Genomic DNA, 21,967 nt, shown 5'->3' on the forward strand with positions numbered 1-21,967 from the left:
CTCTTCACGATCTACGGTTCTGTCTGGCGAAATGCCTCGATTCGTACAGCCCGCCGTGCAGAAAACACGGCTCGTACAGAACTCGCATACCCGTATAGCCAGTAGGTGTTATAACATCAGTCACGATGGCTCTCCTCTTTGCCCGTTCCCCGGCATTCACTATTCTTTCTTTCGACAAAGGACCTTCGTATATAAAGCGAAGCCCTGCGTGGCGACCTGAACATTCCTCCCATTACAATGACTTCACATAGGTATCTCGCCTCTGCGTCTGTTCTGGCTCTGGCCGCCTCGGTCGTCCACGCTCAACTGGGGAATTACTCCACCATCAGCAATGTCTCAAGCTCAGCCTGCCCGGCAGAAGGAGGTGCACACATTATTGTTGCTCGAGCGTCAACGGAACCTCTCGGATATGGGATTATCGGTGCTGTGAAAGACCTTGTTCTCGAAGCCGTGCCTGCAAGCAACGCCGAATATGTGGTTTACCCAGCCACATTAACAGACTACTTCAACTCGGAATCAGATGGTGTCCTGGGAATGAAGGAACTAGTTGAAGCCTATGTTGCACAAGACTGCCCAAACAATGCTCCGCTTGTCCTCATGGGCTATTCACAAGGAGCTCAAGTCGTAGCAGACTACGTCTCGGGCCAGAACGTGGGCGTATTTCCATACAACAGCAGCCTTGCTGAGCCCGCACCGGACAACGTTCTTTCGAAAATCGCAGCCATCATTACCATGGGTGACCCCAGTATCAACATCACGAACAATCCAGCACACGTTGGAAACTCGACCAAGCCAGGATTGTTTGAACGATTCGGGAACGCTACCAGTGTGTTCGAGACAAGCGGCCTAGACAACAGGACACAGGCTTACTGCAACGCTTTGGACCCATACTGCGCCAGCGCGGGCAACTTTGACAACATCACTGTCCATCTGGTGTACGTCCAGGAGTTCGGTATGCAAGCACGGGACTTTGTTGTTCAAAAGATCGAAGAATGGTATGGAAGCAGCACTGGTACTTCGAACGGGACTGCGAACGGCACTTCGAACGGAACGACATCTGAGGGTGGAACGATGTCTGGAGCATCCTCGCCTTCGCCTTCTGACAGTGCTGCAAGCAGTATCCGAGACATGCAGGCGAGCATTACAGTGGCACTGCTGGGAACGATCGGCCTTGTATTTGCCTACGCCCTATAGGCAATCAGAGGCTCTACAAGAAGTTAGTGATGAGCATACGGCTTTCATTTTCGATTTCAGCAAGAACATGTGCCTAGAAAGGTTCTCCGAATCGGTGTAGACAGGACGACAATGAGTGGATACTTGAAGAGCATGCTCAATGGGCTTTACGTTTCACGAGATTCTGCGGACGTTTGTAATTCTAGGTGCAGGGAAAGAAGCTGCTTGCCGAAGCCAGCCCGCAGCAGTCTACACGGCGAACACCCAGGCGAGCTGAAAGACAAGCGTCTGAACTTGAGCGGCAATTTATTCCCTGGAGCCATCCACCAAATTCAAAGAGATTTTTAGAACCACCTGCACATTCTCCTATTAGACTGGGAGGTTCGCGTATCATTCACTGACATCACAGCCCACGCTTGTCCAAATGACATGGAATCGTCTGTTGAGTTTGAGCGAACAATGCCACGCCTTGAATACAGCGTTCAACAACCAACAAACTGAGAAGTACAACTTCACGCTGGCCATTGGAATGCTCAGAAATCTCTGGTCCGCGCACACTCCACCAGTGTGTGGTCTCATTCACTTCTGCGATGTGTCATGATTGGTGAATGTGCCAGCAAACTGGTGCCTCACAATTGTTGAGGCCACAAGCATTGTCCACTGCTTCGCCCTTTGACTACAACAAAACACATTGCAGTGATCAGATTCGGTCAAGAACTTCTTGCGTATCACGTAGCACACTCGCCTACCTTCCTTACGATCCAACGCCATCGAGTCTATTGCACACGAACGCGGAATGTCTGATTACGAACAAGATCGGGATGAGTGGCAGGAAAATGGGGTGAGTGCTCTGCGTCTTGCACCTTTGTGACATGACTGACACTATTGAGTTTGATTACGACGACCCACTGATCTCTCGGGAAACACTCGATGCCTTCTCCCAGCCTGGACCATATGACTACGACTCGTTGCTAGCTCTGCAAGCGCCCTTGGTCCCATCCTCAACCACTCGGATATTTCAGTCGACTGGGAATGTTGCTTGGTCTCCAAAGCTCCGGATCAACGACACGCGGAACTATCCTCAGCCGTCCCCAGCTTCTTTTGCCAGTGCCATTCGCCCCAGGATCACACTCGCCGCCCCTGTACCACCGAACCCACAACCAAGTGCCTCCAGCACATCGAACAACGCCTCTTCTTCAACGACTTCACAAAGCTATACCATCATCCAAGTCTGGCCCGCCAGCGACGGCATAGGCAACGCTGCGACCCATCCTCGCTCCACTCGAAATGATCTGTACTTCGAGCAACGCCTCGCCAGAGCCTGGATGGCAGAGCAAGGCATTCCAATCCGGCCAAAGGTCAAGTACAAACTCGACCGGCTGCCGACTGGATATTCGGGGTGGTTGCTAGTGAGTAATACTGGGAAGAATCAATGGCGTGAGTGGGCGAGCATGATGTGCAAAGTCGTATCGGATATTATTAAAGGACTGACTGGTGTTTAGTCACAATGGGACACCCATCTGGCAAGGCTATGGGCACTTTCACGGAGTTGTGGGATCATTTCAAGACGCTTGCAACGACTGGCAGTGCAGCTGGATGTGGGTGCAGACTTTGTGTTGGGTCACGGAAAGCAGTGCCGAGGCCATGAGGAGGAGAATAGCACGATCCACCTGATTGCGGCGGCAGAAGACGTTCTTGAACAGGACTGTCCCTCCTCCTCAACAAGATGGTCGCCAATGGGTACACGAGCTAGATGCGCATCGACGCCGGCAAAAGCGTTGAAGGAATACACAATTGAGGTCGGTGGTGATCCACAGAATACTCTCAACGATTGCTTCGCAACGTGATGAGGCTTGTACTTGGTCTCGGAAAGGATGCCACTGGTCAATCTTTGAAAGAATTGCTGCGCACGGGAGAGCGGTCAAAGGCAGCGAGGATTGGATGCGAGTGAAATGCCCCCTACGATGTTCGTTTGTGTCACAACGATTTTCTGTTCGCTCCGTCAGACCAAACTCCTACACCACACAAGATGAAAAGAGGCGTTGATGGCTTGCATATCGATGGGGCGGAGTTTGCTTGGCTTTCCATGAGGCGCAGCTCCGACCTTCTATAGCCTGTGACTTCCCTTTTGATTCACCCGCTGCAATTCTTTAGCGACATCACGTCTGCCACAGCTAGCTCAACAAAACATAACAAGACTGTTGACTGACTGCAGTCTGGAACGGAAATCATGGAGCAGCGAGCGCTACCATCCGAAGAACACGACGCGACTTCAATTGACAACGCCGAAGGCACACAACCAAGAGGAGATCTCGGTGCAACAATACCTTCTGCTCAATATCCTTCCATTTACAAGCCACTGCCTGGTCCAGGCCATATCAGACGACTGATCGTGAGACCCGCAACCTGCTTGAATGCGCCGTTCGAGTGCAGCATCGAAGTCGTCCCGTGCCATGAAGACGCCGAATACACAGCTTTGTCTTATGCGTGGGCGATGCAGGATGGCGACAGCAGCCTCTGTCGTGGGCTCTATGTCAACAGCCAAAATTTCGCCATTCGCCGGAATCTCTTCGAAGCACTCCGGCGTCTGCGATCTGATCACGAGATCCTAAGGATCTGGATCGACGCTATCTGCATTGATCAAGGCAACTTTGACGAGCGCAGTGAGCAGGTGTCGAATATGGCTGCAGTATACAAGAACGCCAATCGAGTCGTGGCTTGGCTTGGAGAGGCGGAGCCTAATGATGATCGTAATGTGTCACGGCTTCTGCAACATCTGAGAGCCACTGGGTGTACTGGAAAATGTCACTTGGTCTATGGATCCGGATTGAAACGGGCCATGGGCTTGCGGTCAGGAACCATGGATCTTGTATACTGGAATCCTTACCTGTGTTCTGAAACTACTGGTGAGGCTATCTCAGCTAGATCATCGTATGTTCGCTGGTCTCCCTTTGACAATATGAGGATACTGGAAGCATTTCTCGGCCGACGCTACTTCGAGAGGAGATGGGTTCTGCAGGAAATTTCGCATGCCCGTCATAATGCTTTTGAGCTTAGGTGGGGTGAGCACAGCTTCTTGGATCTCAACAAGTTCCTGAACATTGTGTACACTCTGCGTCTCTCTCTGGATAATAGTGTCCTCTACGATTACACTACACTGAGGCAAAAAGTTGACACTCTGACGTCTGTACTTTCGGCCCTAACTGCATCGGCTCCGCAGCTGTCCACTCTATTGACAACCTGCCTCGAATTTCGCTGCTCCGATGTTCGCGACATACTGTACTCGCTCATCAGTATCGATCCATCTTGTGGCATTGTACCCAACTATCGACTCCATGTGACTACAGTAAGCGTTAGGCTAACGCGATATCTGCTAGTCAACGGACAGATCATGACCTGGCTGCTCTGGCTTTCGTTCAACCGCAATCAAGACACATTGCCCTGCGAATCCGAGTTACTGCCGTCCTGGAGTCTCAGACTCACCGACCGATTCTTCTCCCCGTCGATAAAGGATAACCGTTCTGTGTTCGCAACCGCATCGATGCTCAATGGCGATCTAGATAGCTTGAAAGAATTGCAAGAAGCAATGCAGTGTTCAGTCGATGCAAATCGACTGTTGCTTTGTCGACTGAGATATCTTGCCACTGTGCATGAAGGAGAGCTCCGTGATCATGACACAAAGTTTCATGCAACGGTTTGCCATAAGGACACTTCCAAGATACGAAAGGCCAAGCTGGCTTTCGATGGAGTCTGGCAGAAAATAAAGCTCGGAGACCTTCTTTTCACCTTACCAGGGTTGGAAAACCCCCTCAAGCGAGTAGTGTTGGTTCTGCGCCAAGATCCTTGGTCTTTAGGAGATATGGTATTTTACGTGGCAGCAGTGGTCATGGCAGATCATGAGTCGGTCGCGATTGACGGAGTGTTCACCAGTCGCCCTCTGGGAGGGCCACTCCATATAGATGTCGACGATCAAGATTGGCCAAGACCTGTAGTACATGTAAGGATCAAGTAACAGTTTCTCCTAGCCAGTGAGTCAGTACGCTGGCAGACAAAGTCGAAGTACAGAGACTCAGAGGGACATCGCAGCGCGGATGAGTGCGCCGTGCTGCGCATCCCCCTGGTAGCCCTTGTAGAAAGGCCAGTCATCATGATCGACGATAATCTAGTCTCGGATCGAGTCAAAGCAGTGTTGTAATATTCTATGTTCACCACCTGCTCCGTTTTAACTCCAATTCTGTCGTCGAATTGCATACAACAGACTCTCGTCAAACTCATTTGAACCTATCTAAATTCCTCCCCACCCACTCCTCAAACCCAATAGCCGGATGCCCCGTAAACCTCTCCACATTCTTCACTCCCTCCTCCCAGTCCTTCACGGCAAAACTCGCCTTACTATCCCCAATCTCTGCCATTTTGCCTGCCAAATACTCGGCAAAAGGCGCGGGAATACCTTTGGTCAAATACTGCTGCACAGCCTCTTCCTCTCCAATTTCCGTAATCTCAAACTTCTTTCCTAAAGCCTTCTCCACAATTCTGACTTGCTCGATACGACTCAACATCTTAGGTCCGAATAGGTACACAGCGTGAACGTCTTTCTGATCTTTTGCTAGGATGTTTCCTGCAACTTCACCCATGTCCTCCGCCGTGATCCCATCGAATTCTGCATCTGGAGCTTGAATTTTGAGACTTCCCTTCTGGATCTCATCTCCATGCCACATCTGAATGTTGGTGGCAAAACCACCTGGTCGGATCGCGACAAAATTCTCCTTGCCGTAGATATCCAGGAGCTGCAATTCAACTTGCGCATGTCCATATGGAATGATATCTTGCTGTGGAATATCCTCGAGTGGTTCCTTGACAGTATAACTGCTCAGAAAGACCTGCATCGACCTCGTTAGCCTTCTACTCCTATACTCCAAGTTTCAAACAAGAGCGAAAGGAAGCACAGACTCACCACAAACTCCACCCCACCTTCCTTCAAAGCCTGAATCGTCCCCCTCATATGATCCCCCGCAGCATGCATCAAATAAAAGAAAGCCTTCTTCGCACCCGTCTCTTTCACAGCCTTCTTCACACTTTCCGAATCCGTCAAATCAGCTTGAACCCTCTCAAACCCACCACTCTTCTCCTCACTCTCACTCAAGCCCGGAATAGTCTTCTTCGGATCCCTCATAGCAAGAAACACCTTCGCACCAAGCTTCCCAGCCGCGATGGCAGCATTCCGGCCCACATTACCCGTAGGGCCAAAAATGATGATGGAGTTGGAGTTCGACATTGCGTTGTTCTCAAATCCTGCGCCTGCAAGGAAGCTCGTGATTTTCGTCTGTCTGTTTGCTTTTGAGATGAAAACCAGCTCAAATATATCAAACATCAAAAGGATTGACGACGACGACAAGTTATATATACACGTCCCCCCAAGTGGGGCAACGATCCAAAGAATCCACAAAAAAAAGTCGGAGGTAACGCCCTTCCAGCTTTCCCAAAAGCCGGTGGCGTTCTTGCATTGCATTTCGGCCAGCTCCTGCAGGATTCATCCTTCCACGAACAACTGCACAAGGCTTCGGACAAACAACGTATTCGTGGGTTGTTCAAAGTCTCCAGTCGATGACGCAAAAGAGTGTTCAGTGATAGTAGTGGTTCTCAGAATTCGGCACCGAAGTTGCACAGTGGAAAAGCAGGCAGGAGAACTTGTAGCACAAACCACATACCACACCGAGAGGGATCGCAATCTTACAAATGCTGCTGCCGACGGGGATGGCATTGTCTCGCAAGCTGACAAAGACAAGAGGATCAAACTCGCACATGGCAGCATGCAGACCAAAAGCTACTGCTGTGTGAGCTAACAATCAATATACACTGAAAGATACAGCAACAAACCAAGCCAAACCGAAACACCAAGCGAGCCTTCAGCAAGCTCTCACCAATCATTACCGCTCATCCAATATCCCACGAAGCATACTCCAACTTCTATCGCCAGCCTCAAAAAGCCGTGGTACGCCTTACAAAAACGCACTAACCGAAGTGTCTTCCAATTCCGCCCTCTGCCTGTTACCCAAAACTCCTTCTCTTCCTTTTCGCTCATTGAGCCAATCCGTGACCATATGCTGTCCCGGCGAACGTCTCGTAGCAGAGTCTCTCATCTCCATCATGGACTGTCTGGTCAGCGACGCAGGCTTCTGGTACCCATCTCGCAGCGGTGGCTCCCTTATCGAGAATGTGGATTGTCTTGCAGATAGCCTCGAGAGCGAAGGCTTCATGACCGCATCTTTGAGACTCGGCTTACGCACTTCCGACCTCTTTCGGTGCTGGGAGCCAGTCGCAAGCCACTGTGCGCTCGACAGAGCAGGCAGAGGCGACTCCGGAGCACGGCTACTGATGCTGGTTGGTCGTACGTTTTCTTTACTGCCGAACGTGTGCAATGGGCGATTTCTGCTCGAGAGACGGACGTGAGCCTGTTGGCCAAGACCACTGGGCGCCCTCACAGATTCGCCGATGCTCTGCCGCGTCGGAGGTCGGGGTATCTCTACATGGCTGCTTCGACTTGGCGGTCTGAAGCTTGGGAGCACGACTTGCTGATCGCGCAGACTGGCAGGACTTGGTGCAATTCTTGGGTAGCGGTCGTTCATAGTCGAAACAATGCTGCTTGCCCGAGACCTTGACCGAGCTGGGTCATCAGCGGCTTCGGAGAGTGGCGAGATCGAACGGGGTCGGAGCTTCTCGCTGTTGAGAAGGCGGAACTGCTGATCAGTGTTCCCTAGAGTAGTTCTCATCTCGTCCGACAGCCATTTACGCCAAGTGCCGCTTCCGTGGGTCCCGTGGTGAACGGTGTGCGATCTTGCTGGAGACGGCGAGTCTTGCGCAAAGTACTGCATGGCAGGCGATGGCGTGCGTCTTGCCTGCAGATACTGTTCATCACTTGGCACATTGAGCGACTGGTAGCCCGGCCCTGTTGTGCCCAAACTGGTTCTCATCTCGTCTGATAGCCACTTTCGCCAAGACCCACTTCCATTGCCTCGGTGGTGTCGACTCTGTGGCTTTGCCGGCGAGATACTGTACCTGCGGACTTCTCTGCCAGTGATCAAAATCGTAGTTGTGCCCTCGTCGCACTCTGGCGATAGTGGACGCAGTGAAACGCCATCGGTGCCGCGCGAGTACACGCTGGGTGAGATCACATCTGCCCTGGCATGAGGCACTCGGAGGGCCGATCGCCGTTTCAGACTGCTTCCTGGAGACACGACCTCGGTGACGGGAGAGGGTATGTTGGCCGTGCGAGTGCCGGGCTCAGGCGTGATGGTACGGATGGTTGGCAAAGTAGGCTCGAATAACGTTGTGTCTTCCAGTTCTGTTCACAGTCAGTCAGCTGCGTTTGCTCGGGTGGCGGTGAAATCAGCCGCACTTACCAGATGCATCCAGCGGCGTCGTTGGGCGTTGCCTGGATATGGCTCGCTCTGACTTCGCAGGACGAATGCGTTTTTGCAGGGCGCTGTACAGCCCAACACTTTCCTCGGAGGACTCTTTGAGGTCCGCTCTGCTTCCTCTGTGCAGCTTGTTCCGCACCGGCCCACCGAAGAAGGACCCCTTCTTGCGCAGCTCACGGCTGTTGGCTTCCAGGATAGGCTCGGCTAGGACATCTGGCTGCGTCCGACTACGTACGGAGCTGACGAAGAATGAGCTCTTCTTGCGCAAGTCGTGACCAGTTGATTCTGGCAATGGCTGAGCAGCTAACTCCAATTGATGCGATGGGCGACGTCGGCTGCGAATGCTTGATACTGCGGCTATGGTAGAATTGGTCCAGCTGGTGACACGGGATCTGGTTGATGTAGAGTATGGGCGGGAAAACGGCTCCGGCTCGTTGATGGCATTATTTGCCGGAGGTTCTTCGGCAGACACAGCGGCCTGGACTGTATCGCGAGGGCCATCGGGAGGCTCATTGTAAGCTGGGTCGGGAGACGTTGGAGGTGCAGCGGGCACAATGGGTACAGGAGTTGATTTTCGGAAGACCTGCTTGAGCCTGCCCTTGATGTTGATGGAGAAGTGCCTTGGCGTGGGAGTGGGCGTGTGTGTCTGGACAGTCCTCGCGGCGGGAGTATCTGGAGATGCGGTCACATCTGCAGGCTGTCCATCTACGCCAAACGGCTCTTTTGGGGAAGATCCAGACAGTGGTGGGCGTGGAGTTGACACCCCTGCTGCCTCTGGTATGGATGTCGTCACTGTGGTTATAGATAATACAGCTGCTGGCTCTTGCTTCTGGGTCGATGTGGACGCGTTCGAACGCGTTGATCGTCTCCGTGCGAGCTCAAAGTGACTGCCCTGCGAATGTCTCGACCGGCGGCTCGGACGACGCGTGGGTGTCGCGTGGTCTTCTGAGTGTCGAGCGTAGGCGCTCCTGGCAGCCGCTCGGGCTTCTGCGGTGGTCGAGTAGCTCTTGGTCAGCTCGGCCATGTCTGTGGCCGTGTTGATGCATATGAGAGAGGAGCTGAGAAGGAGATTGAAAGGTCATCTTCACCTACCTCGTCGCTGGCTGCGTGGACGGAGTAGCCGCGAAGGTCACTGTCGTGGCAGCTACATTGTGCTCGACCAGCTCTTACTGTTGTTCCTGACGCAGCTTCTTCAAGTCGGCCCCCCCCAAGACCGATTTCGCGCCCATTGCCGTCTTGTCGACCGCAAGGCGTGTACAGGAAGCCTCTGTTGGAGTTCCATCTCTTCCTGACGCTGCCGCGATAGTCAAGGCTGTGGTACGTGGCGGAGGGCAGATGGTCGTTCATCCTCCTCTGTGATGGCACGGCGGTGATGGTGAAGCTGTCGGAAGGTGAAGATTCATGGCACGCATAAAACATTGCGCGTTGACCTTGAGATGTCCGCAGACACTGCATTGAGCGAAGCCGCTCTTCCGTGCGAATGCATCCTGGACCTCACCCATGTCGTCGTTGCCGCATCGAGCTTAGTCGCTGTTTGGAGGCGGGCGCCCGCTGACAACCCTTCTCTGCTCTTCTTCGGCCTGCACTTCTCATCCACCAACGGCCGTTATCTCTCGCAAAGTTCCGTTGAGGTTCGATGTGGCTGCGAATTGCCAGGAAGTCTGGCTCGTACCGTTCCAGTCCAGATCCAAGAATGACGCGCATGTGCCTCGGCCCACCGCGTCTGCGCAAGCCTCGGTTTCGAGGAGAACGCTTCGAGCACGCGTTCCGCGCGGAGCTTGACTTCACTCCATCTGCGGGCAGCCAGGGGAGGGTGCTCCAAGGCTGCAACTAATCATAAGTCCATTGTAGTCTCTCATTACTGCTCTTCTCCCTTCGCCCCTCCTCCCACCTTGATCGCACCAGCATGGGAGTCCTCACTTCACAGCCCGGAAAGGGCATTTGGACGCTGTGTTCCCTCGCGCTCAATGCTGCGCGTCTGCCATTATGGATGATCTGGTATCTGCCTTCTTCGCTCCGGCAGCACAAGGACTGGACCTATAGGCAGGCCATCCTGGTGCAAATTGTCAAGACGTTCCTATGGAACGCGTCGATGGTGGAGGTGAAGACACCGCTTTCCATCATCCCAGGCGCGGAGAAGGAGAAGTGGGCAGTGGCAAAGGTCGCCCCGTCAAAGGCCTACGCGGGCCCCGCCAAGCTCGATGGCACGATCAAGCCCGAAGACTGCGGAGGAACGTGGTATCCCACGCCAAACCCGATGGGAGGCGCATACAAGCCCGAACTCGTCATCCTCCACTTCCACGGCGGCGCCTATGTCATTGGCGATGGCCGCAAGAAGGACGCTGCCTTCGCCGCGACAACCCTCCGAAACAACACCGATGCCAAATTCGTCTTCTGCCCACAATACCGACTTTCCTCGAATCCAGGCTGCAGATTCCCAGCCGCCCTGCAGGATGCCATCACTTCATACTCATATCTCATCAACGAGCGCGGAATCGACGCCAGCAAGATCATTCTTTCTGGTGACAGTGCAGGCGCCAACTTGGCCCTCGCGTTGACACGCTACCTTACCGAGCACGGAAAGGCCACTGGTCTCGACTTGCCTCACTCTACTCTTCTTTGGTCGCCTTGGGTTTCTCCTCATGGTTCCTTGACCACCGACTCCTTCAACAAAAGCCCCAACAAAGGCACAGATTACGTTACTGCCGCATTTGGAGCTTGGGGAGCGCGCACATATCAACCTCTCCCCAGCACAGGCGCGACTCTGGATCACCCATACATCAGCTTCACATCCCACGCGTTTGCCACAAAAGTCCCCATCTACATTTCTACTGGAGAGTGTGAGATGCTATTCCACGACGATGTCGCGTTGTACGAGGAGATGCGCGCAATCAAGGGAAATGACGTGCATCTGCAAGTCGAGGAGCACGCAGTGCACGACACTATTCTGGCCGGACCTTTGGTAGGCTTTGAGAAGGAGGCTGTGGTGGCTGCGAAGAGAGCAGGCGAGTGGTTGAGGACGCTGAAGCCAAGTACTCAATAGATGCGGTGCGCTCGCGTTGCACAGCAGATGCTGCTGATCCGCCAGCTGTATTGATCAGCAGCAGATCAGTCAGTGTTACCTGTACTGAGCTTTTGTACAGATAGATTCCCTGCTCCGGCGATATACTGCGATTCTTACAGGCACGTAGGCTTCTACAACATTTCTACAGTATACCACAGCGTCCGTACCCATCTGCAGTCCTTACAAAGAATCCGCGTATGTTCCTTCGGCCAGACTGTGTGACTGAGAGCAGATTCGACTTGTGAAGAAGAACGGAAAGTTTCGATGCTGTCACGAACCCTTTCCGGCTGGCAGCGCACGATCAGCTTACCCATGGGTCCCCACTCAGATCTCCGGTGGATGGTGAGATGAGCTTACCTTTCGCACGTGGCATCGCGATGTGGAGTGCGGATCAGGCAAAGGTCATACAATGTCTCACTCTGATTGGCAGCAGATGGTCTATAAACGTCAAAGGCTGAGCTCACGCCAAGCTTCAATGCTGTGCAACTATGCTGCACGCCTTAGCAGCTTCCACCCAGTCGGCTACGCTCCACTGCATGCTGAAGCACAGGCAAGCAAGGCTCGGTCATGGCCGAGCAAGGCTTCCAAATGCTCAGCCTCAGGATTTAGCAGAAACGACATATGCCCTATACTATTCCTGCTGGACATCACAAAACAAGCCTTGCATGCTGCGGTCATGCTTGACAGCAGAATCCTGACAGATCTGGTGCTCCCTACTGGCCAGGAAGCACAATAGACTATAAGATCCTCTGTGTATCTCCATCTCAGACATATCATCATCAACCAGCTACTGCAGAAAGCCACAAAGTTTCTTTGCGTATTTCCTATCTGTGCATTTCCTTGAGACCTTCGTTAGACTCTCATATATCTATCTTGCTCTGCTTTTCGTCTTATCAAAGCACACAATCATCGCTTTGCACTTGTGACCAAGAACACAAGAACACCAACATCCAACGGACAAAAATGCCTTCATTCAACAACCTTCTCGCTTTCTCCTTGGCGACCATTGGCGCTCTCGCCGCTCCAGCACGCGACTTCATTCCACGCGACAAGGACTACTCCAACAACACCTCTCCATCCTCATACCACTCCTCCAACAACCACCACAGCCAAAAAGCCGATGAACTTCTCTGCCTCACCTCCCACCAAGCCCAAGCCATCGCCACAGACTACGGCCTCCTCATCTCCAACTACACCGACACCCTCGCCGACAGTCTCCTCATGCCAAATTTCACCGACTACTCCCAATCAGTCAACACTCTCATAAACTCCTGCCCTCAAGGCTCCGAAGCCCACACTCTCCCTCTCTCCGCCCCAACTTTCACCTCCTTGGAGAAATTCAAAGCAGGTCAATCCCAACAACCTCCCATCAACTTCGAACAGCTCGCCATCTTTCCCGCTTGTACAAGTGTCACAATCCGCTGGCAGACTACCAACACTGTCAACGCGACTGATCTCCTACCTACAGCGAAGGAGGGCGTGAGACCTGTTGTGGGGTTGATCACAATCGAGGCTATTCCCGCGGCTGAGAGTAAAGAGATTGGATGGAAAGTTCATACAGTCTACTCCGAATTCGATTCGGGTGCTTGGCTGCAGAATTTGAGGGATGCGGATATTTGCGGGAATCCGGAGAAGAATCTGGGAGCGCCGGATGCTAACCCGAACTCGAACACGAACGCTGATGCGGCAAGTGTAGGAGGTGCGGAAACTTCTGGTGCCGGAGCTACTCCTGCTACCTCGAGGCCGGTGAAGAGGGCGAGGATGTACGTTTAGGCATTTCGGCTGGTGGGGTGAGATTGGGCAACGCAAGTTGAAGGTGAGAGCTTGTGCGAGGATGTTTTGACTTAATATGTTGGCGGTGGTTGTGACGTTTTGTAGCATAGCGTTTTGCTTGTTTGCTTGCTGGGTTGACTCTGTAGAGTTCATTAATGGTCTTGCTGCGGAGGATAGCGTTGATTGCATAAATATATCGTAACCCTAGCCTGCTTGGCGGCACTTAAGCATCATTCAGCCATTTCGTTTCTGTAGAAGTTTCCTCTTCTGTAGATCTTGACAAGCACTTGTTACCCGCACTTGAAGTCTCCTGGAAGTGACAATGGAATCTCAGATCTCTCGATACTGGCTACTTCCCGCTCGACAAAAGATTCTGACTCTCCAACCACTCCCGGAGCACTTCATTGACTTCCTTCGGTCTCTCCCAAAGTGCCCAATGCCCAGCATCAACCTCCTCAACGACAGGCTGGTCAACATGCTGAACCATGAACGCCACCCATTCGTCCGTGACGAGAATGTCTTTCATGGCACGCACGAACAAATACGGAACTTTGAGACGTCCACCATCCACACGGTCTAACAGTGGTCTGGTGGCCTCGAAGTTTGCTTGGGTGGTGCGGTAGTAGTTGCCTATTCGCCAATTAGCACAAGAGTCCTGATTGCAGTGTCGTGCGCGCTCGCACATGGAGATCAGCGGATGAAAGTCACTTACATGGGCCATGCATTCCATTCCGCGAGAATTCTTGCACGTAGTAGTCCAGTTCATTGGCATCTAATAGTGCCGGATCACCGACACTCGGAAGACGGTCGAAGTCATATCCGTTCTCTGGAGTGAATGGGTACTCTCCCTCAGGAGTCAACCCTCCGTACGCGGCTTTAAGAAATGTGCGCATTCCGTTCTCGTCTTTTGTGAAATTCTCGACGACACCTTCCGCACTGCCCCATTGCAATTGGTATCCTAGCAAGGGCATATGCTTGATAAGAGCTTCCAGTGGGACGTAGTCCTTTGCTGGTGGGAAGAAAGGAACGGCGACGGTTACCAAGTGTGTCACGAAAGAGGGATACCATAATGCGAAGTGAGTTGCCATGATGCTGCCCCTACAAACTTATTAGTCTTGGACTTGCAGCGAATATTAATCTTTGCTCAAATCGGCTCACCAATCATGGCCAGCAACAATGACACTTGCGCAGCCCAAAGACTTGCATAGTTCGTAGAAATCGTCGACCTGAGATTTGAAAGTGTACGGCTGGAGACCATTTGTTGGGGCATCCTGAACAGTTCATGTCAGTTGGAGGACTCTGCATGCTAAGTAACATAATATATATTACCGAACGCCCATATCCAACGCAATCAGGAGCAATCACTCGGAATCCACTCTCGACGAAGAATGAGATTTGGTAACGCCACCCGGCAGATATATGTGGGAATCCATGGAGCTGTAATCCAATCAAGTCTCAGCAACAGCGTCAGGGAAGATTCCAATATTGAATCGACTTACCAAAATAACAGTGTGCGTGAATCCACCCTCAGGTTCAGCGTGCAGATATCCTATGTCCAGATGTCAATCCCATTCTCTCACTCGATGGAAGATATTCTTGGAGGCATCACGTACCGTAGGTCTTCCCATTGATGCTCGCAGTTTTGCGTGTGAGATTCTTAACCTCTCCGCTGTCAATCTTCGACACATCGATCTTCGACACAGCCATGGTCGCCCAAAGTCTCGAAGGGTGCTCTTGAAAGCTCCGGAATCGAGTCAACGAGGTGTCGACTTATATATGTGGCCGCCAACCTATCTCCGTTTCAGAGAATCCAGGGGTCGCATGCATGCGTTTTCCGCGGCCAGCGCAGCGGCTTATTCACTCGCAGCGGTTGCAACAACACAACTCGGCGGATTTAAGAGTATTACAGGCAGTCAAACTCTGTACACATGCCGGATGTCAAATCAAACCCCAGATTTGAAAGATTTCTGCTGCGATTGAAAAAGCCATAGGTGTCGATTTTCGGATCTATTCCGCAATATGCGCCACTTACTATTCAGCTGATTACTGACCTCAACAATTTTCCAACACTGAGGATAGAGCTTATCTCGCTGAGACTGTTTTCAAAAGGTTTTCAGTCAGGTTACTGCGATTGGTCAGATACAGGACGAAGATGGCGATGCGAATACGGCCGTTAGGTCGCGAATGTGTTGGGCAACCACCAATGTACCTGTACTGTAAATTTTGATGTCAGTCTATCCTCGCAAGCTTACGAAAAGGTTACGATCTCAGGCAGTAATGCGTGGTGATTGATATGGGCAGCCGACATGGAGGAGAGACGTCGTCTTTGCTGTTGGCCCGACTGTCTTGGAAGAAATCATGTGCCAAGGAATTTGAGAAGGGAGTGTTGGGTCGAGGCTGTACGGCCGTAGCATATAACCTTATACCCACGATTGAGTTTGTTGCCGGCCTTGGTCTGGCTAGAGCAAAGTCCTGGACAGTGATGGCGCGCTTGCCGGAGTTCTCCTCTTAGAGGTCGAACAGATTCGTCTGAAGAACTCATCCCGACTGTTGTCATCGTCAATCTCTTTCCAGATGGTGCAAGGAGATCTGATCTTGAGTGGCCATCCTCGAACAGATTTGCGCGGGTTTGAGCTGTTGGAAGTACAGATATGACTTTCCTTTTTATAACACTACTCGTACAAGCACCAACGAATCTATCTGTTGAGCCTGAAGCATGCGTACAGCGCATCGACGACCAAGAGAACGAATAAGAAGATGGCTTGCACGTCCAGTGGAGGGCAGCTGGGTCGATATGTGGCTCAAAGTCTCCATTCTCGACCCTTTGGGATTGAGGAGGGCAGCGGCCTCTCCAGGGCGAGCATGACAAGACTCAGTGGCCAGAAAGCTGACGAAGGCGAGGGGTGCGACGCTCGTGGTCTTTGTTGAGGAGCTGATCGGATCACTGAGAGCTTGCAGTGTAGCACGAGCTGCCTCTAGTGGAACTCAGGCCGATCCTTTCGTGGTGTCCCTTGGTTACGTCTGTGCAACTCAAGGTCAACAAAAGGTCAAGTCCAGAGTCCAGCCACTTTGAGTCTGAGATAGAGATCCAATTCAGCCATCCAGCAGCCTTCCCAAGATGAATCCCATACGCGCTACTCCTTGGTAGGCCTCAGCAGCGTGATTGGTCGGAGGCTCTACGCATGAGTCTCAATCGTGGATGTGCTTCGACCGTGCTCTACACAGTTGTGCTGTCCTTCGAGGCGTAGACGTGGAGTCACGATCGTGGCGAGAATGGAAAAGAGAGAAGAGACAAGTGAGAAGGAGGACGTTTCCATCTTCCTGCCAGCCGACATCCACGCCAAGCCACTGATGCCTGAGGATGTTCACCCACGTCACCACTTCGCACGCGGACCTCTCACTTGACATCCACTTGCCGCAAACACGAGTCGATGCGAGCCCAGATTCCCATCACGCGCACCAAGCACCTGCTCCGACACTTCACCATGTCATCCACAGGGCAAGCTCCCAAGATCAACCGCATCAGCCCGCTATCAGCAGACGAAGCAAAATGGACTGAACTTCGCAAGATTGAGGTCAACAACTCCCGATCGACTGAGCCCGCAGCCCGCTGATTTCTCTCAGTGGACCGATCAAGATGGCAAAAACCGTGTATGGGAAGCTGCGGCCCGCAAGACAAGATCGAAAGGAGGCGTAGACGCTGTTGCCATTGCTCCAATCCTGCGCCACCCAAACAGACCACCGCAGACTATGGTCATTCTTCAGTACCGGCCGCCAGTCGAGGCGTACTGCGTCGAGTTCCCCGCCGGACTGATCGACGAGGGCGAGACGCCGGAGCAGGCCGCTGTGCGAGAGCTCAAGGAGGAGACGGGCTACGAGGGCAAGGTTTGTGACGTCTCGGACGCGCTCAGCAGCCAACCAGGAATGACGAATGCCAACATGAGTGTAGGTCGTCGATTGTAGCCCAACGATTGTCGCCGATCCGGGATTGACCAATGCAAATATGCAGGTGCGTTATCGAATTCGGCTCCTGTCTGGGCGTGATCGCTAATGTCGCGCAGATGGTCACCATTGAAGTGCAGCTCAAAGAAGGTGATGAACAGCCGGAGCAGCACCTGGACGAGGGTGAGCATATCGAGCGTCGTGTGGTACCGCTAGACCAACTCTACGAAAAGCTGCAAGGTATGTCATCAGCGCCGTCTCCAGTCGTGAGGTTTGCCAACGGCGACAGAACTGTCCAAGGAGGAGGGAAAGATTGTGGATGCCAGGTAAGAACGCCTTTACTGACCTCCTTCGAATACACACTGACCCACACAGGCTCTTCCACTGGGCTCTTGGCCTCCACTGGTCTCGCAAGCTCGATCTCAAGAGCTAATAACGAGACTTCGCAGAGTGGGACCAGAAAGGTTACATTACAGACGAATACGTTGCGTTCCTGGCTTACGGCTGGCATTATGGGCGAAAGTTCGCCCCTTTGTAGAAGTCACTCGAAACAAAGATGCAGCTCCCACCAGCAAACGGGAGGGAAGAGAAGTGGTCCAAGTCCAATGAAATTCCACATACTGTCTAAGTGTACACATTCTGATACGCCCGCACACCATGCTGCTAACGCTGAACAGATCATGCTTTTTCAATCTCAGTCATACATTGTCATCCCAGCTCTCCAGCTCTCCAGCCAACCACCGACCTGGACTGGACCCATCAATCGCGCAAGACTTCCACCCTTCTCTTCCTAATGTACTGATAGTCCGGCCCATTTACCCACACCCAGAGCAGAAACAACACCATTACCCCCATCAAGAATCCTAGGAACATCGTGGTAATCTTGCCTTTCCAGTTCTCTGCGATACCAAGAGCAGCCATCGCTCTTGATTGGTCCATTTCCGCCTTGCGAAGCTCTTCAACCACAGCCAAGTTACCCTCGTTGCGAACAAGTCGGGTTGCTCGAAATCGATTCAACTGGACAGTGCTCTCCTCCAGTGACTGAATGAGCACGTTGCGCGACTTTCTGAGTTTTGCAATCTCAACGGCTGGGTCCGGATCGGTGGCGTAATGTATCGAATCCGAATCTGCTTCCATGATGACCGCTTCTGGTGCACGACGATGTGCTCGAGTCGGGTTGTTCATCATGGCTTCTCGACGTCGTTGCTGAGCGAACTGGGGAGTTTCTTCAACAATTTGCGTGCTTGCTGGCGATGCCGCAGGGTTTGGAGGTCGGCGAGCTGGCGCAACGATGATGTTACCTCCCAAGTCCTCCTCGGAATCCGAGTTTAACTGCTCGGGCAGTAGTCCGCGCCTCAAAGGCGTTGGTGCTGCGGTGCGCTGGGAAGGAAGTCCGAATGCTGTAGCGTTCGCGCTGAATCTGGCCAAAGGACTTGTCTGGATGCTGTCTTCCAGACCAGTATCAGAACCTGGTGGTGAAGAAGCTGGTGATTGTCCGCGGCCACGATGCGAGATGGATTTGTGATGTCCAGAATTGCCGACTTGGACACCTTGGGATGTTGCTGTCGCGGAACGTAACTGGTCCTGCATGCGTTGGCGACATTCACAAACGGTGCTGGGGTCTCGGTGAAGGCGACAGTAGTCACACCGCACTGAGGAAGCTGACATGATTGCTAGACTGTCTCGGATCGTATTTGGTGTTGGAAACTTTGCTTGCAGCCTGTCGTGAGCACTTGTTGATTGCTCGTGATGTAGTAAAGCTGCAGAAGGAAAGCAGAAGGGCAGAGGGCACACTTTTATGGAACGAGAGCGTGTCCTCGCTCTTCACTGGGTGAAGACTTTCGACACGTTACTGCATGTCTGAAGTGAATCAAGTCACTTGCGTGTAGAAACACGAGACCTGGCGTTGAATCAACAACAGCACAGCGCAAATCAGGTGACACCACGTCTCACTCTGGAAAGACAGGATTCTCAAATTGGATATTTGCCATTTCGAAGGTACTCTTCGACACAATTCTCGAGCCCTCAAGATCCTGCTACTCGCTCACGCGCCACGCTCAAAGGCCCAAAACCTGCCGTCTCCTATCCCGAATGTAGGACATCTCAGGCCAATGAAACCAGCAGAAACATGCATAGAACAACACCAACACTATCAAGACGAACAAAGCCTGGACTCTTGTTCCCCTCAATCTGATGCCTGCGATGTGCTCTTCGAGTGATTCCAGTCTCGCATCGATCCTTGTACACTGGCCACGGAGCTTCGCCGACCATGTCTCGTATCCTTCCACATCGTCGGCCATCTCGTAGAGTCTGAGACGTGCTCTCAGGTTTCGATCAGTGGCGTTGTGTAAAGCTCGTCGTAGAAGGGAGTCTGGATTGGGGACTGGGGGCTGCGGTCCCAAGACTGCACTGCGGTAGCCAGAAGGCACCTCAATTTCTCCGCTGGGAGTCAGTGGTGGTGCATCTGGCATATCGATGTCGCTGGCGGCAGGGTGTGGATTGACAGGAGCAGCTCGCTTGTTTCGACCTGCAGGTCTGGCCTCACCACCAGGACATGGCGTAGATCTTGGCGGCTCTTGAGCATCTTCTGGAGTATCTGCAACGACTGGTGTCGTGCCATCGTGGATGTCATCTTGAAATTCGCTTCCATTGGCACTGCCTATGCCACCATGGCTTGAATCTTCAGACTCGTTGATGCTGCTGCCTGACTCGACGCTATCGCTGTGGTGGAGTGATGCAGTGCGATGCAGTCGAGATGGATAGCGTGAGCACCGCTGGCCCGCTTGTGTCGGCATGGTGATTTCAGACCCGAGTCGAAGATGAGACTGGTACTGATGCACGTGCAAGATTGATTCTATGTTGGGATCGATTGGAGGTGATAAATCCACAAGGTGAGATAGGGAGGAGACATCTTGCTGGGCCGTAACTATAAAAGATCAACGCGTACAGTGAACACAATTTTCACCACGCGTGACATGACGAGCTCATTCACTCTTGAAATATTGGCTGCGTCCAATCATTCCAGAGTCCTCACTCGCCGCTCGGCCCTGGAAGCACCTGCCCGTATCCAGGCGGTACGCCAAAGTCTGGAGTACCGTCCTCGTTCCATCTCACCACGACAGCATTGGCGCGCCTCTGATCTCCACAATTTCCCCCAGAATTTGGCGTCGAATGATAGACATTCCAAGTCTCACTGCCATCGGGGCTGGTGAAGAAGCTATTATGTCCAGTTCCAAACTCTCCATTCGCACTAGTAAAGTGAGGGCCAGTCTTGACCCAGTTGGCGCTGTCCATAGGATCACCTCCCGTCCACTCCAAAGTACCAAGCGCGTACGAGGGAGTTCCACAGTACGATCCAGAAAATGCAATGAAAGTTTTGTTGCCATTGTATAGAGCATAAGGGCCCTCATTGACGGGCTCTCCGACAAGCTCCCAGCTTTCTGCCGGCTCAGAGAGGACTTTGTGCTCGCCCGTAGTGGTAGCACCAGTTAAAGGCGTAATGTAAAGCTTTTGCTTCTCGCCAGCTTCGAAGCCTCCATTCACGAATCCCGAATACACAAAGTAATTCTGATCTTGTAGACGAACGATTGTGCCATCGATTGAGAAGAAACCAGGGGTCTGTAGCTCACCGGCATAGCCATACATATCCCAAGGCGTGCTGCCGCCTGGCGATTCTATCAGCTCATATCCTCTCAAAGACTCGATCTACTCACCTCGAATGGCATGTGATCTTTGACCACTCAACGGATTAGGGCCAGCAGAATAATAAACATGCCATGCTCCATCAATGTAGTGCATTTCAGGTGCCCATACATTGCAGCAGCGACTTGGTTCAGAATCGGCCCAGATGAGCTTCGTTTCACCATTCTTCAACCCATCCAATGTCCTCGCTCGGGTCATTTGCAAGTTGGCAAAGTTCGTGCTCATGAAGTAGTACCATCCATCGTGCCAGACGATGTTCGGGTCTCCTCCATTGACATCGCGGAGAGGATTGGAGTAGCTTGCAGCGGAGACTCCGCTGAATGAAAGTGGCAAAACTGCCAGGCAAGTAGAAAGCTTCATAGTTGGTGGTTCTCGTTCTCGTTGTTCACCTGATTCCTCATCGTGGAGGAAGCTCTCTCTTATATGATACTGTCCTGGGTGCCGAAGCCCAAGACGGAGTATCTATTGCCATCGTGATGACAGCAACAATGTGCAGTCCCTACCTCACTGGTCGTGTTCGTCGCCTTGGAACTTCTTGGCGGTTGATCAGCACTGCATCTACGTTAGACGGGCACGACGGGCTTATTATCTCGTCGACGCAGGAAGTTGACCCGGAAGTCTGCGATGGAATCAGAAGATCGGTGGTCTGCAGTACCACGTAGTGTTGCATTCAGTCACCTTGGCGTCACCACCTGAGAGCCAAGCCCCCCAGATTGTTGTCTCCACCCTCTCCATTCTCTCCACCTCGGGGCAAATTTCTCCACCAATGACCATGTTTGCGTCTCCAGTACGCCACTTAGGACTGGATACCGCAATCCGAACGGATAATGAACATGCACTTTAAGATCCACAAGCCGATCCAACACGAGATGGCTCGTGGCCTTTACCCGGCTTT

The 21,967-nt window shown here is 52.5% G+C and overlaps 12 protein-coding genes across 13 annotated transcripts; 6 read left to right on the top strand and 6 right to left on the bottom strand.

The window, feature by feature from the left end:
• Positions 1–237: 237 nt before the first annotated feature.
• Positions 238–1,194, top strand: CKM354_000879600 (uncharacterized protein; the record flags this gene model as incomplete). The annotated part of the gene is made up of 1 exon (XM_044804190.1): positions 238–1,194. One exon carries the CDS (start codon positions 238–240, stop codon positions 1,192–1,194), a length of 957 nt encoding a protein of 318 aa, XP_044660125.1.
• Positions 1,195–2,045: 851 nt separating this feature from the next.
• Positions 2,046–2,675, top strand: CKM354_000879700 (uncharacterized protein; the record flags this gene model as incomplete). Its single annotated transcript, XM_044804191.1, has 1 exon — positions 2,046–2,675. The coding sequence occupies one exon, from the start codon at positions 2,046–2,048 to the stop codon at positions 2,673–2,675; it is 630 nt and encodes a 209-aa protein (XP_044660126.1).
• A 728-nt stretch (positions 2,676–3,403) lies between these two features.
• Positions 3,404–5,185, top strand: CKM354_000879800 (uncharacterized protein; the record flags this gene model as incomplete). Its single annotated transcript, XM_044804192.1, has 1 exon — positions 3,404–5,185. The coding sequence occupies one exon, from the start codon at positions 3,404–3,406 to the stop codon at positions 5,183–5,185; it is 1,782 nt and encodes a 593-aa protein (XP_044660127.1).
• A 259-nt stretch (positions 5,186–5,444) lies between these two features.
• On the bottom strand, positions 5,445–6,448 carry CKM354_000879900 (uncharacterized protein; the record flags this gene model as incomplete). Its single annotated transcript, XM_044804193.1, has 2 exons — positions 5,445–6,053; positions 6,128–6,448. The coding sequence occupies 2 exons, from the start codon at positions 6,446–6,448 to the stop codon at positions 5,445–5,447; spliced, it is 930 nt and encodes a 309-aa protein (XP_044660128.1).
• A 724-nt stretch (positions 6,449–7,172) lies between these two features.
• Positions 7,173–9,615, bottom strand: CKM354_000880000 (uncharacterized protein; the record flags this gene model as incomplete). Its single annotated transcript, XM_044804194.1, has 2 exons — positions 7,173–8,515; positions 8,574–9,615. 2 exons carry the CDS (start codon positions 9,613–9,615, stop codon positions 7,173–7,175), a joined length of 2,385 nt encoding a protein of 794 aa, XP_044660129.1.
• Positions 9,616–10,497: 882 nt separating this feature from the next.
• CKM354_000880100 (uncharacterized protein) lies at positions 10,498–11,634 on the top strand (the record flags this gene model as incomplete). The annotated part of the gene is made up of 1 exon (XM_044804195.1): positions 10,498–11,634. The coding sequence occupies one exon, from the start codon at positions 10,498–10,500 to the stop codon at positions 11,632–11,634; it is 1,137 nt and encodes a 378-aa protein (XP_044660130.1).
• Positions 11,635–12,618: 984 nt separating this feature from the next.
• CKM354_000880200 (uncharacterized protein) lies at positions 12,619–13,428 on the top strand (the record flags this gene model as incomplete). The annotated part of the gene is made up of 1 exon (XM_044804196.1): positions 12,619–13,428. The coding sequence occupies one exon, from the start codon at positions 12,619–12,621 to the stop codon at positions 13,426–13,428; it is 810 nt and encodes a 269-aa protein (XP_044660131.1).
• Positions 13,429–13,777: 349 nt separating this feature from the next.
• On the bottom strand, positions 13,778–15,135 carry CKM354_000880300 (uncharacterized protein; the record flags this gene model as incomplete). Its single annotated transcript, XM_044804197.1, has 6 exons — positions 13,778–14,058; positions 14,141–14,526; positions 14,587–14,699; positions 14,758–14,865; positions 14,928–14,977; positions 15,042–15,135. The coding sequence occupies 6 exons, from the start codon at positions 15,133–15,135 to the stop codon at positions 13,778–13,780; spliced, it is 1,032 nt and encodes a 343-aa protein (XP_044660132.1).
• A 1,778-nt stretch (positions 15,136–16,913) lies between these two features.
• On the top strand, positions 16,914–17,803 carry CKM354_000880400 (the record flags this gene model as incomplete). 2 transcript variants are annotated; one of them, XM_044804198.1, is made up of 6 exons in its annotated part: positions 16,914–17,003; positions 17,053–17,313; positions 17,378–17,437; positions 17,490–17,610; positions 17,660–17,696; positions 17,746–17,803. In XM_044804198.1, the coding sequence occupies 6 exons, from the start codon at positions 16,914–16,916 to the stop codon at positions 17,801–17,803; spliced, it is 627 nt and encodes a 208-aa protein (XP_044660133.1). The 2 variants fall into 2 exon arrangements, with proteins under 2 accessions (XP_044660133.1, XP_044660134.1); XM_044804199.1 differs by lacking the exon at positions 17,378–17,437 and having other exon boundaries at positions 17,053–17,373.
• A 326-nt stretch (positions 17,804–18,129) lies between these two features.
• On the bottom strand, positions 18,130–18,960 carry CKM354_000880500 (uncharacterized protein; the record flags this gene model as incomplete). The annotated part of the gene is made up of 1 exon (XM_044804200.1): positions 18,130–18,960. The coding sequence occupies one exon, from the start codon at positions 18,958–18,960 to the stop codon at positions 18,130–18,132; it is 831 nt and encodes a 276-aa protein (XP_044660135.1).
• A 467-nt stretch (positions 18,961–19,427) lies between these two features.
• Positions 19,428–20,165, bottom strand: CKM354_000880600 (uncharacterized protein; the record flags this gene model as incomplete). Its single annotated transcript, XM_044804201.1, has 1 exon — positions 19,428–20,165. One exon carries the CDS (start codon positions 20,163–20,165, stop codon positions 19,428–19,430), a length of 738 nt encoding a protein of 245 aa, XP_044660136.1.
• Positions 20,166–20,400: 235 nt separating this feature from the next.
• Positions 20,401–21,432, bottom strand: CKM354_000880700 (uncharacterized protein; the record flags this gene model as incomplete). The annotated part of the gene is made up of 2 exons (XM_044804202.1): positions 20,401–21,035; positions 21,084–21,432. The coding sequence occupies 2 exons, from the start codon at positions 21,430–21,432 to the stop codon at positions 20,401–20,403; spliced, it is 984 nt and encodes a 327-aa protein (XP_044660137.1).
• Positions 21,433–21,967: the final 535 nt, after the last annotated feature.

Source organism: Cercospora kikuchii (assembly GCF_019650295.1).
Source record: "Cercospora kikuchii DNA, contig_00005, whole genome shotgun sequence".
Classification (NCBI taxonomy): domain Eukaryota; kingdom Fungi; phylum Ascomycota; class Dothideomycetes; order Mycosphaerellales; family Mycosphaerellaceae; genus Cercospora; species Cercospora kikuchii.